This window comes from Dermochelys coriacea, chromosome 4 (genome assembly GCF_009764565.3).
Source record: "Dermochelys coriacea isolate rDerCor1 chromosome 4, rDerCor1.pri.v4, whole genome shotgun sequence".
NCBI lineage: Eukaryota > Metazoa > Chordata > Testudines > Dermochelyidae > Dermochelys > Dermochelys coriacea.
In genome coordinates this window covers 12,871,466-12,894,348 of record NC_050071.1, presented here as the reverse complement: position 1 = coordinate 12,894,348, position 22,883 = coordinate 12,871,466, and the positions used below count along the sequence as shown (strand labels likewise).

At 40.9% G+C, this 22,883-nt stretch overlaps 1 protein-coding gene across 3 annotated transcripts in view; it reads right to left on the bottom strand.

Annotated features, from left to right (window-relative positions):
- Window positions 1-16,447: 16,447 nt before the first annotated feature.
- ADAMTS3 (ADAM metallopeptidase with thrombospondin type 1 motif 3) overlaps window positions 16,448-22,883 on the bottom strand; it is a 187,996-nt gene continuing 181,560 nt past the window's right edge. For all 3 annotated transcript variants that reach the window (XM_038400570.1, XM_043513265.1, XM_038400574.1), the window contains one exon: window positions 16,448-19,226. In XM_038400570.1, the coding sequence (XP_038256498.1) occupies window positions 18,790-19,226 (437 nt within the window). In that variant the 3' untranslated portion in view covers window positions 16,448-18,789. The remainder of the gene's footprint in view (window positions 19,227-22,883) is intronic.

The window sequence follows — 22,883 nt, the reverse complement described above, 5'->3', positions numbered from 1 at the left end:
TTGACCACCTGATCAGGATGGTGATGGTGATTGTAGACTGCTCTGATTGATTAGAGAGGCTGCAAAAACAAAAAACACAATAATAATGGGGGAATGTCAACCATCCCCATATTGAAAAGGAGTACTTGTGGAACCTTAGAGACTAACAAATTCATTAGATGCATCCGATGAAGTGAGCTGTAGCTCACGAAAGCTTATGCTCTAATAAATTTGTTAGTCTCTAAGGTGCCACAAGTACTCCTTTTCTTTTTGCGAATACAGACTAACACGGCTGCTACTCTGAAACCTGTCATCCTCATATTGACAGGGTACATGTTCCTCCGGACAGGATGCAGATAAAAAATTTCTAGAACACCATTAATAACTGCTCCTCAAAGCAGCTAGTTCTGGAACCCACGAGAAAGAGGCAATTCTTGATTTAATCCTAAATGGAGTACAGGATCTGGGCCAAGAAGTGAATATAGCTGAACTGCTTGGTAATAGCGACCATAATGTAATTAAATTTAACATCCGTAAGGGGGCAAAATGCCAAAGAAACCCACCACAGTAGCATTTAACTTTGAAAAGGGGAACTACACATAAATGAGAAAGCTAGTTAAACAGAAATTAAAAGGAACAATCATAAAACATGGAAATGTTTTATAAACACCATACTAAATGTATACCCAAATTAAACAAACAAAAACAAAAGGATCCAAAAAAGCCACCATGATTAAACAGAGTAAAAGAGGCAGTTAGAGACAGAAAATGCATCCTTTTAAAAGTTGAAGTCAAATCCTACAGAGTAAAATAGAAAGGAGCATGAACTATGGAAAGTCAAGTATAAAAATATACTGTAGTTAGGCAGGCCAAAAAAGAATTTGAAGAGCAACTAGCAAAAGAGACAGAACCAAGAAGCAAAAAAAAATTTTTTTTTTAAAGTACAACTGAAACAGGAACCGTGGCAAAACCCAGAGCTCTGTGGAGAAGCTCAATGAATTCTTTGTGTCAGTCTTCAGTGCAGAGGATGTGTGGGAGATTCCCATACCTGAGCCATTATTTTTAAGTGACAATTGGAGGAACTGTCCCAGATTAAGGTATCAGTAGAGGTGGTTTTGGAACAAATTAATAAATTAAACAGAAATAAATCCAGATTAATACAAGACCAGATTGTATTCACTCGAGATTTCTGAAGCAACTCAAATATGAAATTGCAGAACTACTAACTGTGGTATGCAACCTATTGTTTAAGTCAGCCTTCTTTCCAGATCACTGGAGGGTAGCTAACCTAATCCCTATTTAAAAAAAAAAAGACTCCAGACGCAATCCTGGCAATACAGGCTGTTAAGTCTAGCTATAGCATCAGGCAAATTAGTTGGAAAAGTAGTAAAGAACAGAATTATCAGACAAATGGATGAACATGGTATGTTGAGGAAGGGTCAAAGCTTTTTTAAAGGGAAATCATGTGTCCCCAATCTATTAGACTTCTTTGAGGGTGTCAACAAGCATGTGGACAAGGATGGTCCAGTCAATACAGTGTACTTGGACTTTCACAAAAAAGAAAAAGGAGTACTTGTGGCACCTTAGAGACTAACAAATTTATTTGACAGGTTTCAGAGTAGCAGCCGTGTTAGTCTGTATTTGTGAGCTGTAGCTCACAAAAGCTTATGCTCAAATAAATGTGTTAGTCTCTAAGGTGCCACAAGTACTCCTTTTTTTTTTGCGAATACAGACTAACATGGCTGCTACTCTGAAACCTTGGACTTTCAGAAAGCCTTTGGCAAGGTCCCACATGAACGGCTCTTAAGCAAAGTAAGCAGTCATGGGATAAGAGCAAAGGTCCTCTCAAAGATCAGTAACTGGTTAAAAGATACGTAAAAGGGTAGGAATAAGTGGTCAGTTTTCACACTGGAAAGAGGTAAAGACCTAGGTCCCCCAAGGATCTGTACTGGGATATGTGGATATATATCAATATATGTGATGGGTTTGGTCAGAGAGACCCCTTTGGGATGGTCACCTGACATGCTGAATTTACCTCTGAGCCCATTTTCCCTGCCAGCTTGGGCTCCAGAAACCTGCCTTGTTGAGCCAGACATGCTAGCCTGCTGCAACACAGACTCAGGGTCTGAACCATGCCCCCAAAGCTGCAGGCTTTAACTGAAAACCAGTCAGCAGGTCACCTATCTCCAGCACCCAGACACCCAGTTCCCAATGGGATCCAAACCCCAAATAAATTCGTTATACTCTGTATAAAGCTTATACAGGATAAACTCATAAATTGTCCACTCTCTATAACACTGATAGAGAGATATGCACAGCTGTTTGCTCCCGCAGGTATTAATCACTTACTCTGGTTTATCAGTAAACAAAAGTTATTAAGTATAAAAAGTAGGATTTAAGTGGTTCCAAGTAATAACAGACAGAACAAAGTATTTCACCAAGCAAAATAAAACAAAACTTGCAAGTCTAAACCTAATACATTAAGAAACTGATTACAGATAATATATCTCACCCTCAGAAATATTCCAATAAGCTTCTTTCACAGACTAGACTCCTTCCTAGTCTGGGCCCATTCCTTTCCCCTGGTACAGTCCTCGTCAGTTCCAGCAGACATCTTAGATGGAAACCAGAGGTTTTCCTCATGATTGGAAACTCCCTTTGTTCTGTTCCACCCCCTTTTATATCTTTGTCACAAGGCAGGAATCCTTTGTCTCTCTCTGGGTTCCCACCCCTCCTTCTAAATGGAAAAGCACCAGGTTTAAGATGGATTCCAATATCATGTGACATGTTCACATGTCCTGTGAGACTTCATTACCCACTGGCTGGCACACATGTATACAGGAAAGCTTACAAGTAAACGGAGCCATTTACAACCAATTGTCCTAGTCAATGGGAGTCATCAAGATTCTAAACCCCCATTAATGGCCCACACTTTGCATAACTAGAATTGGGGATGGATCTCTCAATAACTGCCCTGTTTTGTTCATTCTCCTCTGAAGCATCTGGCACTGGCCACTGTTGGAAGACAGGCTCTTGAGCTAGATGGACCATTGATCTGAGCCAGTATGACTAGGTCCCTACCAAATTCACAGTCCATTTTAATAAATTTCACAAACAGAGGGTTTTTTAATTGGTCAAGTTCACATTTTCAGATGTCCCATCCCCAAAAGTACCCAGAGGTGTCTCATCTCCCCGCCCCGGATAGCAGCCATGCAGGGAGATTGGACTCACCTCCACAAGCCCCCTCAGGCAACAAGAACCTCTGGGGCTGCTGTCCAGCCCCAGAGCTTCCTGCAATGGGGGGCAGGTGCACCTGGAGGTGGGTCTGATCTTTCCCCCGAGAGCGGCCATGCAGGGGAAGTACAAGTCCTGTCCCTCCCCAGCCTGGCTGGGTCTCACAGCTATGAGCCCCTGTCTGGGGCACTTCCAGCAGCACAAGGGAGATCAGATTGCATGGGAAGGGCTTATTTCATAGTTTGTGACATGTTTTTCACAGCCATGAAATTGGTAGGCCCTAGGATGACCAGTCTTATGTTCTTACTCTCTCAATTTACTGGGAATTTGGACAAATCAATTTAAGTCTGGTCTAGTGATCCCTTGTTTATTATAAATCCTAAGGGTTTTAGTAGACAAACATTAGCTCTCATCAGAAAACTTTATACTTCTTCTGAAACTCTAGCAGTTATAGTATCAGGTCACCTACATTAACAATTTTGTTCCCAATGTAAAATTTCCAGGCTCTGTAAAGAGGCCTAATTGAATGACAACACTCATTGCATATTTTGGCATTTATTCTTTAAATAATTATTAGTGAATATATTTTTCCATTGTTTGACTAACTGAAATTGTAAGAACAAACATACTTAAAATTAATGTGCATTAGGAGTCACAAAAATGTCTTCCTTGAGTCTGCAGTCCAGACCCTGGAAAAACCTCCATAGCCTTAACTTTCCTCAGATGAGTAGTTTTACTGAAATCAGTAAAATTAATTTGGGGTCCTGGCATGGAAAATTTCAGCCCAAATGCTTAAAGGCTGACAAAGTTCTAAGCAACTGAAAATGGGAGCTTGTAGTGAGACTGGTTGGACACTCTTAAAAATAGGTAGCATTATCAGTCCCTGGTTAATGCAAATTTCATCCTATACAAGATTCTAAAGTGTCTCATTAATTTAAAAAACTAACTACTGTGACAAAGCTCTGTCCTTACCTCCATGGGTCTCGCTAGCCTCAAAGGCTCACTGTGACCCTCTATGTAACCCTTCTTTCTCTAGAGACAAGGGTCACAGTCCGCTGAGCCATTTTCACCATAAGCCAGCGAGGGAGGCGAGGAGAACTTATCCTTCCTTGCACAGTATCTGTTGTCTTCCAGTCTCAGTGATTAAATAGGGGGCAAAGATGTGTGTGGGGGAACCCGGGCCCACCCTCTACTCCAGGCTCCAGCCCAGGGACCCTAATAGTATCAGCTATGGTAGTTGACCTTTTAGAAACATGACATGTACAATTCCCTGGGCTATTTCCCCCACAGCAGCCCGCACTTCCTCAAGCTCCACTTCACCCTTACCTCAGGGCCTCCTTCCTTGTGCCTGATATGGTGTGTACTACTCAGCCTCTCCAACAGCGCAACTTCCTCCCACAGCTCCTGACATGCACACCCATCTGATTGGCTGGGAGGCTTTTAACTAGTTTCAGCCAGCCCCTGATTGGCTTCAGGTGTCCCAATCAACATAGCCTTCTCCCTGCCTTCTGGAAAGTTCTTAATTGGCCCCAGGTGTCTTAATTGACCTGGAGCAGCTTCCATTTCACTTAACCTGGTATCAGGGATTTGTTTAGCCTACAGCTAATATATCTATCTACCACTATTTTTCTATAGCCATCTGGCCTTGCCCCGTCACACTATGAACAAAGACTGGTTTATCAGAGCACAGCTAACAGTCCGTAACAGCCTTAGCTAGGATTATTCTAAGAAATTGGTTCTCCATGATTTCAAAAAATTGGTCCTTTGATTCACAGGCCTTTGTAGCTGCAAAGGATTATGGGTTTGAGTCTTGGGAAGAAAGAGTGGGAGGTTCTGGGGCTTTGTGGTGAGCAGAGCTAAAAAGGCAATAAATATTTTCCTATCCTTATCTCAGAGCAGACTGGGGAACGAGGGGGTTAGTCCTGCTGATGCGGAGGCTGGAGCTTGTATGAAGCAAGGTGGGAGGCTGGTGGTGGTGTGAAATGGAATCTGTTTTGGTGAGTGTCTCTGCTGGGGAGCTGAAAGCAAGGAGAACAGAAAACCAGGTATAATGAAGAAGAAAAGGAAGACAGTAGAAATGAGAGGCCAGATCCTCCTTTGGTGATTTCAGGGGAGTTAGGATGATTTACACCAGCAAAGAATCTGGCCCACTAAGGTCTCCAGCTGCCCCCTTTCAGATGGGCATCTTTATGTCTTTATGGTAAATAGATACCTTAGCAGAACATAGCTCACTTGAGGTTAAATGTCTAGGTGTGTCCAAGGTGCTTTTCCATACCTCATTTAGGAATCACAATCTAGCATTTTCCCCACAATCCTTGGCTTTCTGTTCTCCAGAGACAAGTTAACAATACATTACTTTTTCTAAACGATCCAAACAAGTTATTTTCTCTATCCCAGTCCAATCCATCAACCCAGTCTTATTAATCTAGTCCCTCTAATCCATCATACTGCTAATGTGCTTGTAACCTTGGCATCTAAAACAGTCAGGTTTGTATTTTATTCCAATATCATACACTCCATCCCTCATTAGAGCTGACACAACTGATGTGCATTATGAACTTGAGATAGTTCAAGTTATGGAGAGAGGGAGCCTTCTATTTCAAGGACTATTATTGAAATATGAATGTTTAGCTTTGGAAATATGGTGTAAACCCATGATCCATCAGAGGGATTTAATAATAGTTCTCTCTGCCATCAGTATGGGTCTCCCTAGCTCTTGATATTTACGTTAAGTCAGAGCAGATTTTGCTTGTAGTCTGGTCTTGTTTGAATGACACTGAGTGCTAGCATGGAAGAAAGACAAATGGCAGCTGTGAAATTGGCAATAAATTGCTGGATATATATTAGCACAAGTGTTGAAAAGTTCCTTCTTAAAACTTGGGTGGTAGTTAGTGTTTTTAAATGTGAACCACTAAATAACTGATTGGCCCTAAATACTGGTATCAAAGAGAAACCATTTCCAAAGCAGCGATAACACCTTAGTCCTCTAATGAAAGTAGAATATCATCTTAGATGGAGTTTACTATACTGTGTCAACACATAGCATTTGAGAAAAAAAATCTTCTGGTTAATTTTCAAAGGTAAAAGCAACAACACATTTGTGCTGTTGAAATGGTTTATCCCACTTAACTAATCTGGCAATTAATTCAATTTCATGCTCTTCTGGGTCATTAATTATTGGAGGAGAGCCTCAGAACTTTTGCCAGTGGATTTGAAATTATTCTGAGTAGATATAAAGTGAGTTAAATTGTGTTTGCCATCTTTCAGAATACAAGAATAATGAAATTGAAAGACAGCAAATTTAAAACCAAGGAAGTGCTTTTTCATGCCAAAATAATCAGTTTGTGAAACTCATTGCCACAGGATATTCTTGAGGCCAAGGAGTTTATCAGGATTCAGAAATGGATCACACATTTTATGGGTCATGAACTTCCAGATTTACATTAGTAAGAATTTTTTTAACCTCTTAAAGAACATTAAGGGTTTTTTTGGCCCAAAATTTAGGTTTTATGACAACAACATTTTAAGTAATATCTAAGGCCAATTTTGATTGATTGATTGATTTATTAATATTCCAATGGAAGAAGTTTTGTAAAATAAACAAAGCAGTCCCTGCACCAATTGCGATGCAAACTTTGTAGTATTTGTTGAGTACATGGAAACCCAAAAGTCACTGACTGGAAACTGATGAAAAATACACTAGACTTTAAAAGCTCTCCCTTTTAGTAAACTGATGGTTATCTTTCAGACCTTGAAGGCAAGACAACTTTTTAAATATTAATGTGTCTGTGTATAGAAGTTATTACTAGTTCTCTGACATGTTCTCTATAGAAGGGGGAATACAGTGATCTCTTGTATACTGGCAAAAAAGGAAAAGAAAACTTTTTAAGGGCATTAAGTGTGGGTATGGGTGTGTAGGGTGTGTAGTGGGCATTGTTAAAATGTTTTCTTTTGCTTTTTAACCAGTAGATAAGTTATAATTAGTTCTCATGGATTTCTCCATTATAAGTATAGGAAACAACTGATTGAACCAACATCTTACTTACTGGTAAAAAGCAATAAGACTGCTTTTCCCACTTTACCTACTTAGACAAACAATATCATTCTATTGGTGTATGACATGAAAGGATAGAAATCCCACTAGTCCTTTTCCTTATGCCTGCTGAAAACCCTCTGTGTACACATTACATATTTGAGGACTTCTTGAGGTTGGGGAGACATCATAGAATCATAGAATCATAGAATATCAGGGTTGGAAGGGACCCCAGAAGGTCATCTAGTCCAACCCCCTGCTCAAAGCAGGACCAAGTCCCAGTTAAATCATCCTAGCCAGGGCTTTGTCAAGCCTGACCTTAAAAACCTCTAAGGAAGGAGATTCTACCACCTCCCTAGGTAACGCATTCCAGTGTTTCACCACCCTCTTAGTGAAAAAGTTTTTCCTAATATCCAATCTAAACCTCCCCCATTGCAACTTGAGGCCATTACTCCTCGTTCTGTCATCTGCTACCATTGAGAACAGTCTAGAGCCATCCTCTTTGAAACCCCCTTTCGGGTAGTTGAAAGCAGCTATCAAATCCCCCCTCATTCTTCTCTTCTGCAGACTAAACAATCCCAGCTCCCTCAGCCTCTCCTCATAAGTCATGTGCTCTAGACCCCTAATCATTTTTGTTGCCCTTCGCTGTACTCTTTCCAATTTATCCACATCCTTCTTGTAGTGTGGGGCCCAAAACTGGACACAGTACTCCAGATGAGGCCTCACCAGTGTCGAATAGAGGGGAACGATCACGTCCCTCGATCTGCTCGCTATGCCCCTACTTATACCCCTATGAGGTATACCCACTTATGCCCCTATGAGCTCGCTATGCCCCTACTTATACATCCCAAAATGTACATGACTACGAGGAAGGGGGTAGCAGGGGACCGCCTTTCTATACATTATCATCTCCTATCAAGCTTGTGGGGAAATTCCTGTGGGATTAAGGTACTAGCTGTATCCCTAATATAATTAACTCCTGCAGATCCAGTTCCCAGTAATTTAGCCCACACTGAACGGGGTGATGGGGAGGCAGTGGTATCCTGGCACTGCAGGGGACTCTATTACCAAGAGGGAAAGGATCTGGGAATAGTGGGATTCTCTTAGACCAGTATGATTCCCCCACAGATCTCAGCCCAAGCCCCACACTCCTCCTGGATGCTGGCACATGCTGTTCTCCCACCCCACCCCAATGAGACAAGTATTTGAGAACACCATGAACTTCAACTTGTTGAGCTTCTTGCATCGTTTTCACCCTTCCATTAACTTGTCAGTGATCAGACACAGGGGCTTTTTTATTATTATTTTTAAAGCTACTGTTAGGCTCTCAGCCCAGTAAAGCACTTAAGCACATGCTGAATTTCTGAACTTTAAGCCCTGGAGTAACCCACTGAAGTAAATCAGCCTACTCCTGTGTTTTAAATTAAGCACATGCTTAAGTGCTCTGCTGGATTAGAGCCTTATAAAGTTATCTTCCTTCTGAATCTGTACTTCAGCTGTAGACAGCATCAGAGTGTGTGAAGCTAGAGGTGTGATTCCCAGCTCTTATCCAGGTAGCGTGCTAAAAATAGTAGTGTAAGCCCACGGGCAGTGGTGAGCAGTGGCCATGCTAGCTGGCTCACAGACAAACCCACCAGGGAAGTACTCAGGACAGCTAGCTCGGGGCACCGCTACCCATGTTACCACGACGACCCTGCTATTCTCAGTGCACTAGCTCAATGAGAGCTGTGTAGGAGTTTGTCTCGGTGAGCTGGGAATCGCACCCCAGCTCCAACAGTCGACATAGCCTAAAAGTGGAGTTCTCAAATCCACTTTTGATTGATGTTTCATGGTGAAGTGAAACATGTTCACACTATGAGCATTGCCTGCATTATACATTCTGTAAAGTTACTCAGCCAGAGGCAGACCTGGGGCTTGTGCATAACACCCACACACTGAATAGTACTGGGGTAAATTGCATGTATCAAGCACCTTTAACTGCTTCACCTGCCCTTTGCCTATCTCTGCTGAGATTTTTGTCTAACATTCCAAACCTCTAAGCAGCTTCCAAGAACCACCATTTAAAATCAACAGAGAAGTGTTTCCTTCTTTCCCCCTGAATTACCTTGGTTTGAGGTGCTGACCTGTTGCATCCTGTCTGACATGCAGATTGTGAGTTCTCTGGGTCTTAGCCTGTCTCCCCTTTGTTTTTTGTACAGTGCCTAGGCTGCACTGTGCTATGGCCATGACTGGTAGCACCTAGGGACTCCATAGTAACTCCTGTTACTAATAATGCAATACTTTTGGCTTTAGGTGGTGTTTCAAGGAAATAAAAATCTCTTCAACTGTCACCCTTATGTAATCTTGTTTCGGGTTGTTGAGAAGATTCCGGTGTGGCAGGTCTGGTTCTATCTAGAGGACCAAGGTTTTCCTGATCCCTTCCAATGAGGTTTGAGAGGTAGTACCATCTAGTGGGTAGGGCACTAGATCAGGACTCAGGAGATCAGAGCTGTTCCCAGCTTTGCCACTCACCTGCTCAGTGACCTTGGGTGAATAACTTTACTTCTCAGTATCTCTATTTTCTTCTTTTATCTGTCTTGCCTATTTAAAGGGAGAGTGTATAGCTTTTCAGGACAGGCATGGGCTCTTACTGTGAGTTTGTACAGCCCCTGACACAATGGGGCCCTGATCTCAGTGTGGGCTTCTACTGGAATACAAATACATGATATTTATAATAATTCACTATCTTGGACAATTGGTACCAAATAGGGTTGTCTCTTTAAAAAAACAAAACAAAAATAGGGTACAGTCGTTCATATTGTCAGGGCTAGAAATGGCAGGTTCCCACTGATGAATAAATCACCCAGGGAATTGCTGAATAATTTAAACAAACTATTCAAAAACTATGCTTTATTTAAAAAATTATTCACCCAGCTCCAGTCCTGAGGTATTGGACTGCAGGACAGTAATCTTATTACAGACCTATTTTAAGCTGTGCTAAACTATTTTAGGTCATATTTAGAGGTGTTTAGAATTTATTGTTCTCTTCCTTCACCATTTGGAGCAATGTGACCATTGAAACTCATGATAAAAAATATTTGCAAAACTGTCATGTATTTTTATGCCACATATTTTACACATCATCCATTATGCTACATACGGGGTTTGCTTATTCATGGGGATTTATATTGCAATAGAAATATAATATTGAAATTCAAATTCAAAACAAAACAAAATACAAGGGTATGAAGAGGGACACTGACCTTTCAGTGTCTCCTGTCAGCTGGGTATGGTGCTTTAATCTTTTGTTCCTACTCCTGGTGCCCTGGTTAGGTTGCCTCCCACGCTGCGAAGGTCTTCAGTGGCTCAGGCCTCCCGCCAAGTCACACAGTCAAAAATGTCTGAACCTCTTCTAGGATGCAAAGACATGCTGTCTGCCCTCACCAGGATCTTCAGCTCTGGCTCTGGCCCTTTAAATTCGGTTCTGCACTCGGGCTTCTAAACAAGCCTTGTCCCCTTCTTGGGGCTTAGGCCGCTTTCCCAGTGGCTGGTGGGAGAGCCTGGGCCAACCCACTACTCTGGGTCCCAACCCTGGGACCCCATAAACAGTAACCACATACCACTGCTTCCAGTTGGCTGCTGCTATTCCCTGGGCCTTTTCCCATGTAGCCCATTTCCCTTCACCCTGACCTCAGGACTGAAGTTCTCAGATCCTTGCTGCATGCCAATGCCACCAAAACCCATCTTCTAGTTCCCTATTGAGCTCGTGTGACCAATAAGGAGCACCCTTCCTTGCTCCTCTGGGTCCCAGCCAGGAATTGACCTCCAACTCCTTTTATCTGAGCCTGTTGGGCTCTGATTGGCAACTTCTATGCTTCCTTTCTAGGTATGCCTGGAGCAGCCACCTTCACATCTCCTTCCTGGGGCAGGTTGTAGTGGGACTGTGGGGCCTCCAGCAGTAGACCACGAGGGGCCAGGTACACCCTGTCACAAAGGGCTATTATATAAAACTAAAACAAAGCCTATTCCCTCACCCATACCAAGATCTCTATGCCTGAAAAAAAATTTAATCTGCCATTACATTTTCTGCATGTTTTACTTCTTTAATTAAAAAGTGAGAGAGAGGGGAAAACAAACTTTCCTGTATTGTAGCTACTGTAGAAGGCTCTGATCCAGCAAAGCGCACATGCATAACTTTAAGTATGTGAATTGTGCCATTAAAGTCAATGAGACTACTCAAGGACTTAAAGATATCCCGTACTTAAGTGCTTTCTGGAACAGGGCCTAATTTCTCCATACGTAGATTAAGAAGATGCATCTCACAATGTTTTTTAGTGTAATTTCAGATTTTTTAAGTTTGCAAAATTTGTAGGGGGGGGAGGAAATCCAGATTCTCCAACAAATATGCCTGATCAGTTTTTATATCTACATAATATCTTTCATGTAATGCTCAATGGGGTATATCAGAAGGTTTCATTCTCCTCAACTAATGGCTAAAGCTATCTTGAACCAACTGACATATTAGGTTTATAAGGAAACCATTATTGTACTATCTAGTGCAGCTGCCAAGTGGCTAATTGGATCCACAATGCTTTTCCTTTCTAACTGCATGCAGATTGAAAGGAACAATAAATGAGAAGGATCCTGCAATATAACACTGAGAGGAATGACCAAAGTAATTTAGAGCACAGTCTATTAACCATAAAGCAATCTATACCCAAGCATTATGAAAAGATGAGAAAGGAGCTGAGACGTGCTGATACAGAAAACATTTTACACACTACGGTTACATAGATTCAGCTGTTTCATTGATTTCTTCCTTCAAAGCAAGGGAGCAATTTTCAGAAAGAGCTTACAGTTCTGAATATAGTTATATTACATCAGGGTCCCATCTCTCCACTCCCCCCCCCTTTGGTTTTGTTTTGTTTTACTTCTTTCAACAACCGCATGCCTAGAGACTAAGGCTTTGTCTATGCTACGGGGAGAGATGGATCTAAGTTACGCAACTTCAGGTACGTGAATAACATAGCTGAAGTCAACATACTAAGATCTACTTATGGCAGAGTCCACACTACGCGATGTCGACTGCAGAGGCTCTCCCGTTGACTCCCCTTGGGCTTCTCGTTTAGGTGGAATACAGGAGTCGACGGGAGAGCGATCTGTGGTCAATTTAGCGGGTCTTCACTAGACCCGCTAAATCGACCCCTGATGCATCAATCGCTGCATGTAGAATTCCCGGTAAGTGTAGACAAGGCCTAAGTCAGTATATTTACACCTAGCTTGGCTTTCCTCAACCTACTTGAATAAGGTATTTAGTTAATGAGGACTTGATTTAACTTGCCTTAAAATGAACTGAAATTCAAACAGTGATGGCTATGCTTATGGGGAAAACGAGCCAGTAAAAAGGGAATTATCTAGGAGCAATTATCCTCATCTCTTGGAACTTGCTTCTATGAGTGAAACTCAGGGTGATTTTGTGGTTAAAACACTATACTGACTTGGGAGATTGGAAGAACTAGGAAATGAACCCATAGAATTCCTATGACACCTTGGGCAAGTCTTAAGAAGCTCTGTCTATATAGCACATCAAAGATAAAGTTAATAAATAACTTGATCCCAGTCTATAAGTACTTGCATGGGGAGAAGATTTTTGATAGTAGAGAGTTCTTTAGACAAAGGCAGAACAAGGTGCAGAAGCTGAAGCTTGACAAATACAAACTAGAAATCAAGTGCATATTTTTAACAGTGGCAGTAATTAACCATTTACCAAGGGGTGTGGTGGACTCTCCCTCGCTTGAAGTCTTTAAATCAAGATGGGATGGCTTTCTAAAAATTATCTTCTGATTGAGCTAGAGCATATGAGTTTGATTCAGAAATTACCAGGTGAAACTCTGTGCTATGCAGCAGGTCGGATTAGATCATCAGAATGGTCCTTTCTATCTTAAAATCTATGAATCTATAAATCTCTTAATCTTACTGTACCCAAATCCCCTCCAATTTCTAAGATGCTGCTCTACACCACAGGGATGCTGTGAAGATAGGTTTATTAGTGTCTGTGAGATGCTCAGAGTTCAAAGTGATGGGAATCATCTAAGTACCTAGAGAGATCCTGTACAAGAGTAGAAAGTCACTCATTGTCTACAAAAACAACGAGGAGTCCGATGGCATCTTAAAGACTAACAGATTTATTTGGGCATAAGCTTTCGTGGGTAAAAAAACCCCAATTCTTCAGATTCATGGAGTGAAAATTTCAGATGCAGGCATAAATATACTAACCCATGAAGAGAAGGGAGTTACCTTACAAGTGGAGAACCAGTGTTGACAGGGCCAATTCAATCAGGGTGGATGTTGTCCACTCCCAATAATTGCTGAGGAGGTGCCAATACCAAGAGAGGGAAAACTGCTTTTGTAGTGAGCCAGCCACTCCCAGTCCCTATTCAAGCCCAAATTAATGGTGTTAAATTTGCAAATGAATTGTAACTCTGCAGTCAAAAAGTCGCCTTAGCAAAGTGATGTGATCCCATTGTGTGGGGCATTCAAACTGAACATAAGAATTGTCCTACTGGGTCAGACCAAAGATTCATCTAGCCCAGTATCCTGTCCTCAGACAGTGGCCAGTGCCAGGTGCCCCAGAGGGAATGAACAGAACAGGTAATCCTCAAGTGATCCAGCCCCTGTAGCCCATTTCTAGCCTCTGGCAAACAGAGGCTAAGGTCGCTATCCCTGTCCATCCTGGCTAATAGCCATTGGTGGACCTATCCTCCATGAATTTATCTAGTTCTTTTTTGAACTGTTATAGTCTTGGCCTTCACAACATCCTCTGGCAAGGAGTTCCAGGGGTTGACTGTGCATTCTTTGAAAAGATACTTCATTTTGTTTGTTTTAAACCTGTTGCCTATTCATTTCATTTGGTGACCCCTAGTTCTTGTGTTATGAGGAGTAAATAACACTTCCTTATTTACTTTCGCCACACCACTCATGATTTTATAGACCTCAATCATATCTCCCCTTACTTGCTTCTTTTCCAGCTTCAATGCTGGACTTTTATTAATCAGGCTTCTTAACATTCAAGTGAGGTTTTTAATGGGTGTGAATCCTTTTAAAATAAATCCTCTTTTAAGCAATTGTAAATTCATTACCTCTCTGCAGGATTTCAATTCCAACTAGATGCTTAGTTCAGACTTATTTGCATTGGCTTAAAACCATCGGGATCATATTTAAGAAACATCATTCATGACTGAATACAGTAGCAAATGCTTTCCCAGATGATTATATGCTGAAGTGAATAATAAATACATAAATCCAATGGTTTTAAGACTAAACCATTGCAAGTATACAACTAATACAATGACTAGGACATGACCTCTTGATAGTTTCTTTTTTCTGATTTTGGCTTTTGTTAAGAAAAATCAGAATAAATAATTATAACCCAAATATCCCTCAGTAGAGCTAGCAAAATCAGGTGCAGATCAGTAAAGACTGTTACCATCTTTAATATATTCACAACAGAAACTTAATAGAATTGTCAGCTGATCTCATTGCTTATGTGCAGTCCTGGCAACAGCCAGGATCTGTCTACTGGGCTTTGGGATGCAATTCAAGACTTTCACATCTGACCATGTTACACCAAACATTGCTTGAGTTGTGTCTGCATTGCAGCCTATCTGTCTCACAACCTTGGCTACATTGGCTACAACCACACCTCTCATGCTGCCAAACGAGGTTTGTTTCAGTGCATCCTGCAGAAACTCAGGCAACTGTCCGATAGTGCTCAGAGGCGGCGCATATGGAACACTTGTGGTACACAAAGTAATCTCTCTTTGGGAAAAACTACATGTAAAATGAAATGCTGATTAGATGTCACACTAATGTTGAACTCATGACTTTAGAAGTGAATATAGTTGTGAAAGATCATCAGCATTTTGCAGGATCCTACTGGAATGGCATAATTTTAGGAAATTATAGGACTTTTTTTTTTCATAATTCATCAATCTAAACTCTAACAGCAAAGGCTGAACTAGAAATCTTTACCTCTGCAGTACTGCAGGGTGCATACAGCAGTAACAACCTAAGTTTACATCTAATGCTTCCATGTTATGCTAAAGCCCCCACTGTATTATCTGAATACCAGTATTATTCATCACTGTCACTAAAGAATGTATCCTCACAGCATCACCATAAGGCAGGGACGTATTATCCACATTTTAAAAGCGAAGACGTGAGCAGCACAGAGAAATTAAGGGTTAGATTCACAATTGCAGCTATAAATCTTTACCTGTCAACTGAGAAAGTTGGGGATTATAACATCGAAAAAGCCTCTGATCATAACTCTGTTGCATTGAAAGTATAAAAAAGGGAGAAGGGCCAGAAGGTTGAAACCTACAAATGCACCTGCTAAAAAATTGTGTGTGGGGGGGCGGAGGAGCGTGTCCAGGAACTGTTCCCTGATCCAATGCCTGAGTGGTGCAAACTTAATAGCCCTCCCTGGCCAGCTGAGAATTGTTCTGGCAGGGGATGGGTGGAGTAAGTTTAGAAGACATGTCAAAGTGGTAGGGGTGGTACACTGGTGCTTTCCACAGACTCTCAGCTGGTAGATGGCCAAGACTACAGTGCCAAAAAAAAAAAAAAGGCAGTGTCAGCGAGTCTCACAGCCCAACTGGCTCGCAGGACTCTGGCTACAGAGCTAAAAATAGTGGTGTAGATGTTTGGGGTCAGACTGGTGGCTCTGAAACCCACCAAGGAGGGTCGGTCTCCAGCCTGAGCCCGTGTCCACATGGCTATTAGCTCTGTAGAACAAGCCCAACTCAGTTGATCCAGGTTCTGAGACTTGCTGCAGTGGGTCTTTTTTTGCAGTGCAGATGTACCCTTGGAGACCATACCTGGCTACTGTAAGCCTAGGCTGCTCTAACTTGCATAGGGGTTGGGGCTGGTACCTGTTGGCCTACAGAGTCAGGGAGCCACAAGAAGCCTCGTTCCCTCCTGTGCTGAGCAGAGCTTGGGATTGGAGAGGATCTGCCCCTACATCTTTTGTGACTGCCGCTTGGTATCCCCAGGCCTGCTGTCTAGTTCAAGGTGGCCCAGGAGGCTGGCTGTGTTTTTGAATTGATTTAAGTAAAATACATTCAAATTCATATTTTACAAGAAGACAAAGAGCCTGATAAGGAAGTAAATCTGCCTCCACTTTGTGGAGAGGAAGCTTAAGCCAAAAACCAAACCACAGTACAAAGTGGCATGTTAAAGTTTTTATTGCTAGGTGCTCCCCAATACAAACAACAGTATCAGTAGTGTACACTTTAATGAAGGAGAAATTAGCTTGGTAGAAAAGAAAGCAAAAAGGTACAAGGAGTATTTACATCCATATTGTATATATGTAAAAGATAAAGAGCGAGCAAGCGAATTTGGCTTCTGGGGAATTCCAAGAAAGCAAACACATATCCTTTTGGTCTGTTTGAGGCTCAGGGATTGTCTGTACACAATCTATATAATGCTAATTTCTTTAGACCTTCAAAAGCCTTGCATAAAAGTAGCAGCAATTCTTTAGAGGCATCGAGTCAATACTTCAGTGGATTAGATTACAAACATCATAATGCAAGACAGACGTGATCCTATTCTCTTTTGAGGGTTAATTTACCTACATTCTAATTTACCTTAGGGTCTCCTGAAAGAGATTTGCATTCTAACGTCATCTCAGCAATCCCGCAAAATTACTACACACACTTCTTGGTCTGTTTCCAAAATGTGATCCATGGAGTCCTAATATATTTCATAGTGTTTTTAGTGCTACAAATTCACTGTTTTATTAAACAGTTTGCTCAGACAGGACAAAAATTGCACATCAAACTTTAGTAAACTATTAAAAAACCTAAAGATGCTTGTAATAGAAAAAAATTTTCATAAGATATTTTTTTAAAAAAGAAATTAGATCAACAATTCATCTACAGTAGTTTAGTTAGCTTAAATTTCTGATCTATGCATATGATATAGCATGTACATATGTCTAATTACATCTCTCTATTTTATCTTGGCAAAAAAGTCACTGCTATTAGTGTAAATATTTAGTACATAAAATACTATCAAGAATTCAACGTTTAATAAATATCTTTCGTTCTCAATCCTATATACAAGTACTTTACAGCAACACACAGGAGAGAGCATGACTGGATGAACTGAGAAAGATGGTTATTGACATAAATTACTAGCAATTATTGCAGTCAGATGCATTGTGGTTGTGGAGATTTCAAGGTGAACCATGCTGAAAAATAAATATCTCTCTCCCCTTTAAATCAATGCTTTAAACAGGAAAAACATCCATTTTAAATCTTGACACAGCTACTTCTTGTTAGTGCCTATTCTAGCTCTGTGATGCTCTTTCAACTTCAGAAACAAACAGCTCATCCAGAAAACACAACTCACATTTGTCTTGTGAACAGTACAGTACTTATAACATATACACAGTTACTTTTTCACTTACTACACTAGTCTGTCCCTCTTAGACAAAAGGAAAATTCAGAGAAGGCACTGCAAGTTCTAGACCTAAGGAATGGCTGCTAAGTAGAGGGTAGGGGTCTTAGCATTGATTTCACTGGCCCATTTGATCAGTTTCTTCTACCTGTGATTAAAGTTGTTATGCTGCTGAACAGACTTTTTGGTAGCTGACCAGTAGGTTTGAACCAGTAAGATGGCAGTGTCCCCGCACCCCAAAAAAAGAAAGCATCACATTGTTGATATTAAAAATAAAAATCTTCCTACGGTCAGTAGCTGTAATCTATATTAAAATGGAGCTCCTCTTTTGATTAAAATGCTGCTTTGAAATTAACTCCCGGAATGTAAGGAAGGCAGTACTCAATGGCAGGCACCTAGTAAACCTCCAGAAATGTAACATAGGTAAACAATTGTTTGACAGCACAAAACTCTTAAAAATAATACTGATTTTCTGCAATATACAGTATATACACAACAGCTGAAAATTTGCTTATACAATATTTGTTTATATAGATAAATTAGCAATACAAGTCTTATGGATTCTGTTGTTCCACTGCAAAAATATTTTGTAAAAGTGTAAACTTTTGGTACCTCTTGTGGTGGTGGTGTTTTTTCCACCCCTACATGTGATCTTTTAAAAATAAAAACAAACAATTAGCTGATGTGCAAAATAGGCTCTATATTAGAGAATGACCACCATACTTGGCAACTTTCTTTCATTGATGTGAATATTCTTTGGTGCTTTCCTCCCATGCATTCAAGCTAACCAGATAATGAAGTGTAGGAGGATGGCAGCAACTAGAAAGTGAACCAGCACTTTTTGTTTTTTATTTACAACTAAAATGATCTGTAGAGAGTCCTGCTTCTGGAAAGCAGCATGCACCATTGTGTCCTGAATAAATGCTTTCTGTTACTATCCTCCTTTTTGCATTCACTTTTATCTTTCCACTGTGGATGGTCTCAAAGCACGTCTCTTTTCAGCATGCTTCTCATTTTTCTTTGAGGTTCTAGCTGGAGAAAGAGCACCTGCAGAAGTGTTGTTAACTGCTACCATGGGAACAATGGCTGCCAAGGCTGATGCATTATGGGGACAGATTGCCAATCTTGGTAGGTGACTGATATGGCATTGCGATCAGCCTAGAAGTCTGATTTCCTGCTTGGTAAGCTCTCCTCTGGGGAGACTCAGTACCTTTGGACTTACTCTTTGATGTAGAAACAAGTACATCTATGTCCTCTTCCACAGGAGGCATCCTGCCTGCAAAACTTCTGTTCTCATCAGCGACCTCTGCATGCTGAGGAACTAAAGATGTCGGCATCGCCAAGGCCCTATGTAGGTCACTAGGATGGAACATCACTTCCTCTTTGGTTTCAGCAGCTTCAGTAAGGTAAGGAGGCGGGAGGGTGCTGCTGCGCTTGCTACAAGACTCACAGCACAACTTGTTGTAGCCGGGGATGGAGCAATAGCGTGCGAGCACTTCCATTTGACAGAATATTGACTTGTCTCCCAGGCAGGGCTCATCTGCAAAACAAGCACAATATTGATTGTAAACCTGGGGAAATCATGCAGGGTGGCATTTCAAAAGTTCAGAGGCCAAAGCCTGCATTTTGAAAAGTGACTGATGACCGGGGGCCCAACTTGAGATGCTGGAAGGGGACCTGATTCTCAGAAAGTGTTCAGCACCTGCCCTCTGAGAATCGGGCCCTTTAAAGGGTCTCTAGTTGGGTACCTACAAACTGAGGTGCCCAAAATCACTGGACACCTTTGACAGTGTTAGTTTCCTTGCACTCTCAGATCGCTCTGCATGTAGAAAAACATGAACCGTGCTTGGGGAAGGCGAGATACAGTATATGCAGAATATGCTATTGCATAAAATTTGGCAGCTCTTCCACATCGTAGCAGATGCAGTCCTACACATCATCATAATTAGAGTTGAAATGATCCCTTCTAGTTTTGCCCTCTGTCAGCAAGACTGGACCCAGAATGGACCTTCTCTTGAAGGAAAGGAAATCCCAGGTAATATCTCTGAAAGATTCTTTTCATGTGTTCTTTAAAAAAAAATGTTGGCAGTTAAATGAACCATGTATATGAGGTCTTCAGTGACCTAAATATAACTGATAACCCAAGCAATCCTTTTGCCAAACATAAGCCTTAAGCTTCCTCTAGGGTTGGTGCAGGACATGTACGTTCCTGGGAGGGCTCACACAAGATGCCAGTTTTCCTTTGAGCATGCATGAGATATCTTATCAACCGAACAGGGTTATTCAGCTAAAAGTGCAGAGGCTGTAGATGCACTGGACAAAATCAGCATGATGGTTGTAAATTAGTGGAGGTCATTTTTTGTTCTGGCTGTTAGAAAGCAATCTCGGTCTAAGACCTTGATCCTGGAAACTTGCGTGCGCTTTTTACTTTCAGAATGGGAATAATCCAACTGAATTCAAAGAAAGAAAAGTGCATGCTTCAGCGTTTGCAGATCTGGGACTAATCCTGAGAGGTACTAAGTGTTGCAGTCTGGCATAATCAGCCATATCAAGGTACAAGCCACTCAGTAATTCTGTTATGCTGAGCCGGAATGGCTTTTAAAATGCTTGTCCTGTCTAGGGGCAGGAGCCACATTCTTCATTAACTTATGCCTCTGGCAAGTCTCTGTGAACATAAGAGACAGACAGCAGGGCAGAATTTGGCCCAAGGAATCTGAAATTAACAGTATTCCTTGGGGAGCTCCAAAATCAGGAGATGGGTAATTCTCCCCCTCCCCTGTATATTAGACGAACATGTTGGTAATTTCTACTGTACTGAATTTATATATAATAGCTCAATTTCGTATGCATTGATCGCATTAATATTTAGCTTACATGGAGGTGTGCTGTGAAATTCCAGCCTTTTTACCATGCTGACATTATAAAATGTAGTCCTCTATAGCCAGAAAAATAATTTGAATTACACACTTCTTGAATAGGCACTGAAAGCCACAATCCTGCATTGAAAATTATGCACGTAGACCCTCGGTGGCCACTGGCTTCAATGGAACACCATATAGGCCTGGGTGCAGCTCACTGTCACAGCAGGGTCACTGGGTCTGAGCCTGCAGTGAGGGCATTCAGCCTGAGGATCCAACACCTTGCAGGATTGGATCCCCTCAGGCTGAGAATTTACAAACTTTCTATTGTTCACTCTTGTGAAATATTTTAATGGAGAGACAAATGAGTTGCTTGGTGCCCTAAACAACTGTTCCAATGTTTTGAGAGTTACCGGCACAAAGTGTACGTTAACAGACTGCTTCTGATGTGCTACAGTTTATTTGACATGATAGTGACAGATTTTATTTAAATAGCAGAAGGCATAATTATAAGCTAGAGAGGTGACAGAGAAAACTAAACCAAACCGCCAAAAAGGCGTGTTTTAGCTTTCAGTCCAACAGTCAGAGTTAGTATTTATGTAGTTGGCATTTTAATAAGCAACAGATGGGGTGTACAGTCGCTTCTTAAATTAGCTGGCTGCACTGCGATATTTTTTCATGGTCGTGTGGATGTTACCTCATGTCATGTCAACAGGGTGCTGAAGAGCCATTTTTAAATTCAAAATACAAACTGTGGGCCAGATCCTCAGCTGGCTTGTAAATTAACTTAGTTCCACTGATTCCAATACTGGTCCGCCCACACTTACAACAGCTGAGAAGCCGGCTCATCATTTATAAATAGAAGAAAATTATACAAAGTCATGTCATTGACAAATTGTGGCAATATTAGCATTTTCATTATTCACTGGGCCCAATCCTGACATCCTTCCTTGATAAAAACTTCCTTGCTTCTAGGCAAACCTACTGTTAAATCTGCAACTCTGGCAGTGAACAATAACCCTGTCTATGAAGCACCATCATGCCTCTGAAAAGTTTTTTGAGGAGGACATCAGCATGGGAAATTAAAGGACCTCTTTTCATAATTCAAATTAGAACACTAATGTCAAAACACAAATCTTTGCACGTACACAGTGTAGCATACACAGACCAATAATTAACAGCTAGTGCTTCCTTGTTATTTAAAAGCAGTTGTTTTGGAAAATGCAGCAAATTTTATGTTAAGAATATATTTATAATTTATGTACTTATTTACATCTAGTTTAAGTGCAAGTTCCACAGACACCCTCGAAGAGGTTGCCAGCTACATCAAAAAGCACCAAGCAATTAATTTGTTTTTACCTGTAGACAATGCACTTGATTTGTTCCAATTTTCTGACAGCTGATTTCACTGAAGTAGGTTTTAGAGGGTTTGGATTTATCAAATCAAGTGTATAATGCAAAGATTTGATTTTGTACTTATCTACTTCCAGTGAAATAAGTATAATCTTTGAGCTGTGTACTCATGTAGTCCCTTTCTTTTACTTTTTAGGTTAATTCTGTACCACCTAGTCAACCATTTCTTATTCAGTATATAGGCTGTTGTATCCTTCTGCTGGTTTTCATGGTAAAAATTCTCCTTTTCACATTTTGTTTTTTGTTTCATGGTAAGTAGTGGAGAAAGACGTGAGAAAGCATATCGGCTTTCTAAGGAATCTTTATTGCTACTATAGGATACTTTTAGTAGAGCCTAACAATTACCGTAGAAGTATTTTTGGGAATGCTACAGGTACACTGCAGATCAGTGAAGAGGCAGCATTGTCAAAGTAAATACAATCCTCGAAGCTTGTACAGTACTTACAGACAGTGTTCCCACAGGAAAATCTAACTAAATCCAGAAATAGGTCAGAGGGTATTTAAAGACCATGGGAGGAGAAAATTGATGGCAGATGTCTTTAATTATGAAATATAGGGGAAGAGAAATAAAATTGTGTTACATATAGCACTGAGGTGTGTAAACAGAATGGTAAGTTTTCTGTGTGACACCAAAAAAATCTTGGAGAACCCTCTGAAACTGCATGGCAAGAGTTTAATGATCAGAAAGAGGTGACTACTCCAATTTTAATTATGATGGAATTATCTGCTATTTACAAAATAATTACATCTATCAAAATGGCATGCATATAAAGAGTTTATATCAATTCTATCATCAAATAATTGTAATGCACAGAAACATAACTATATAATGATTTGTAAACCACATTTAGAACTGGGTGGAAAGCAGAGATTCTATTTGAATATCTGACCCAGAGGAATAATGAGAACTATCTACTATAATGGCT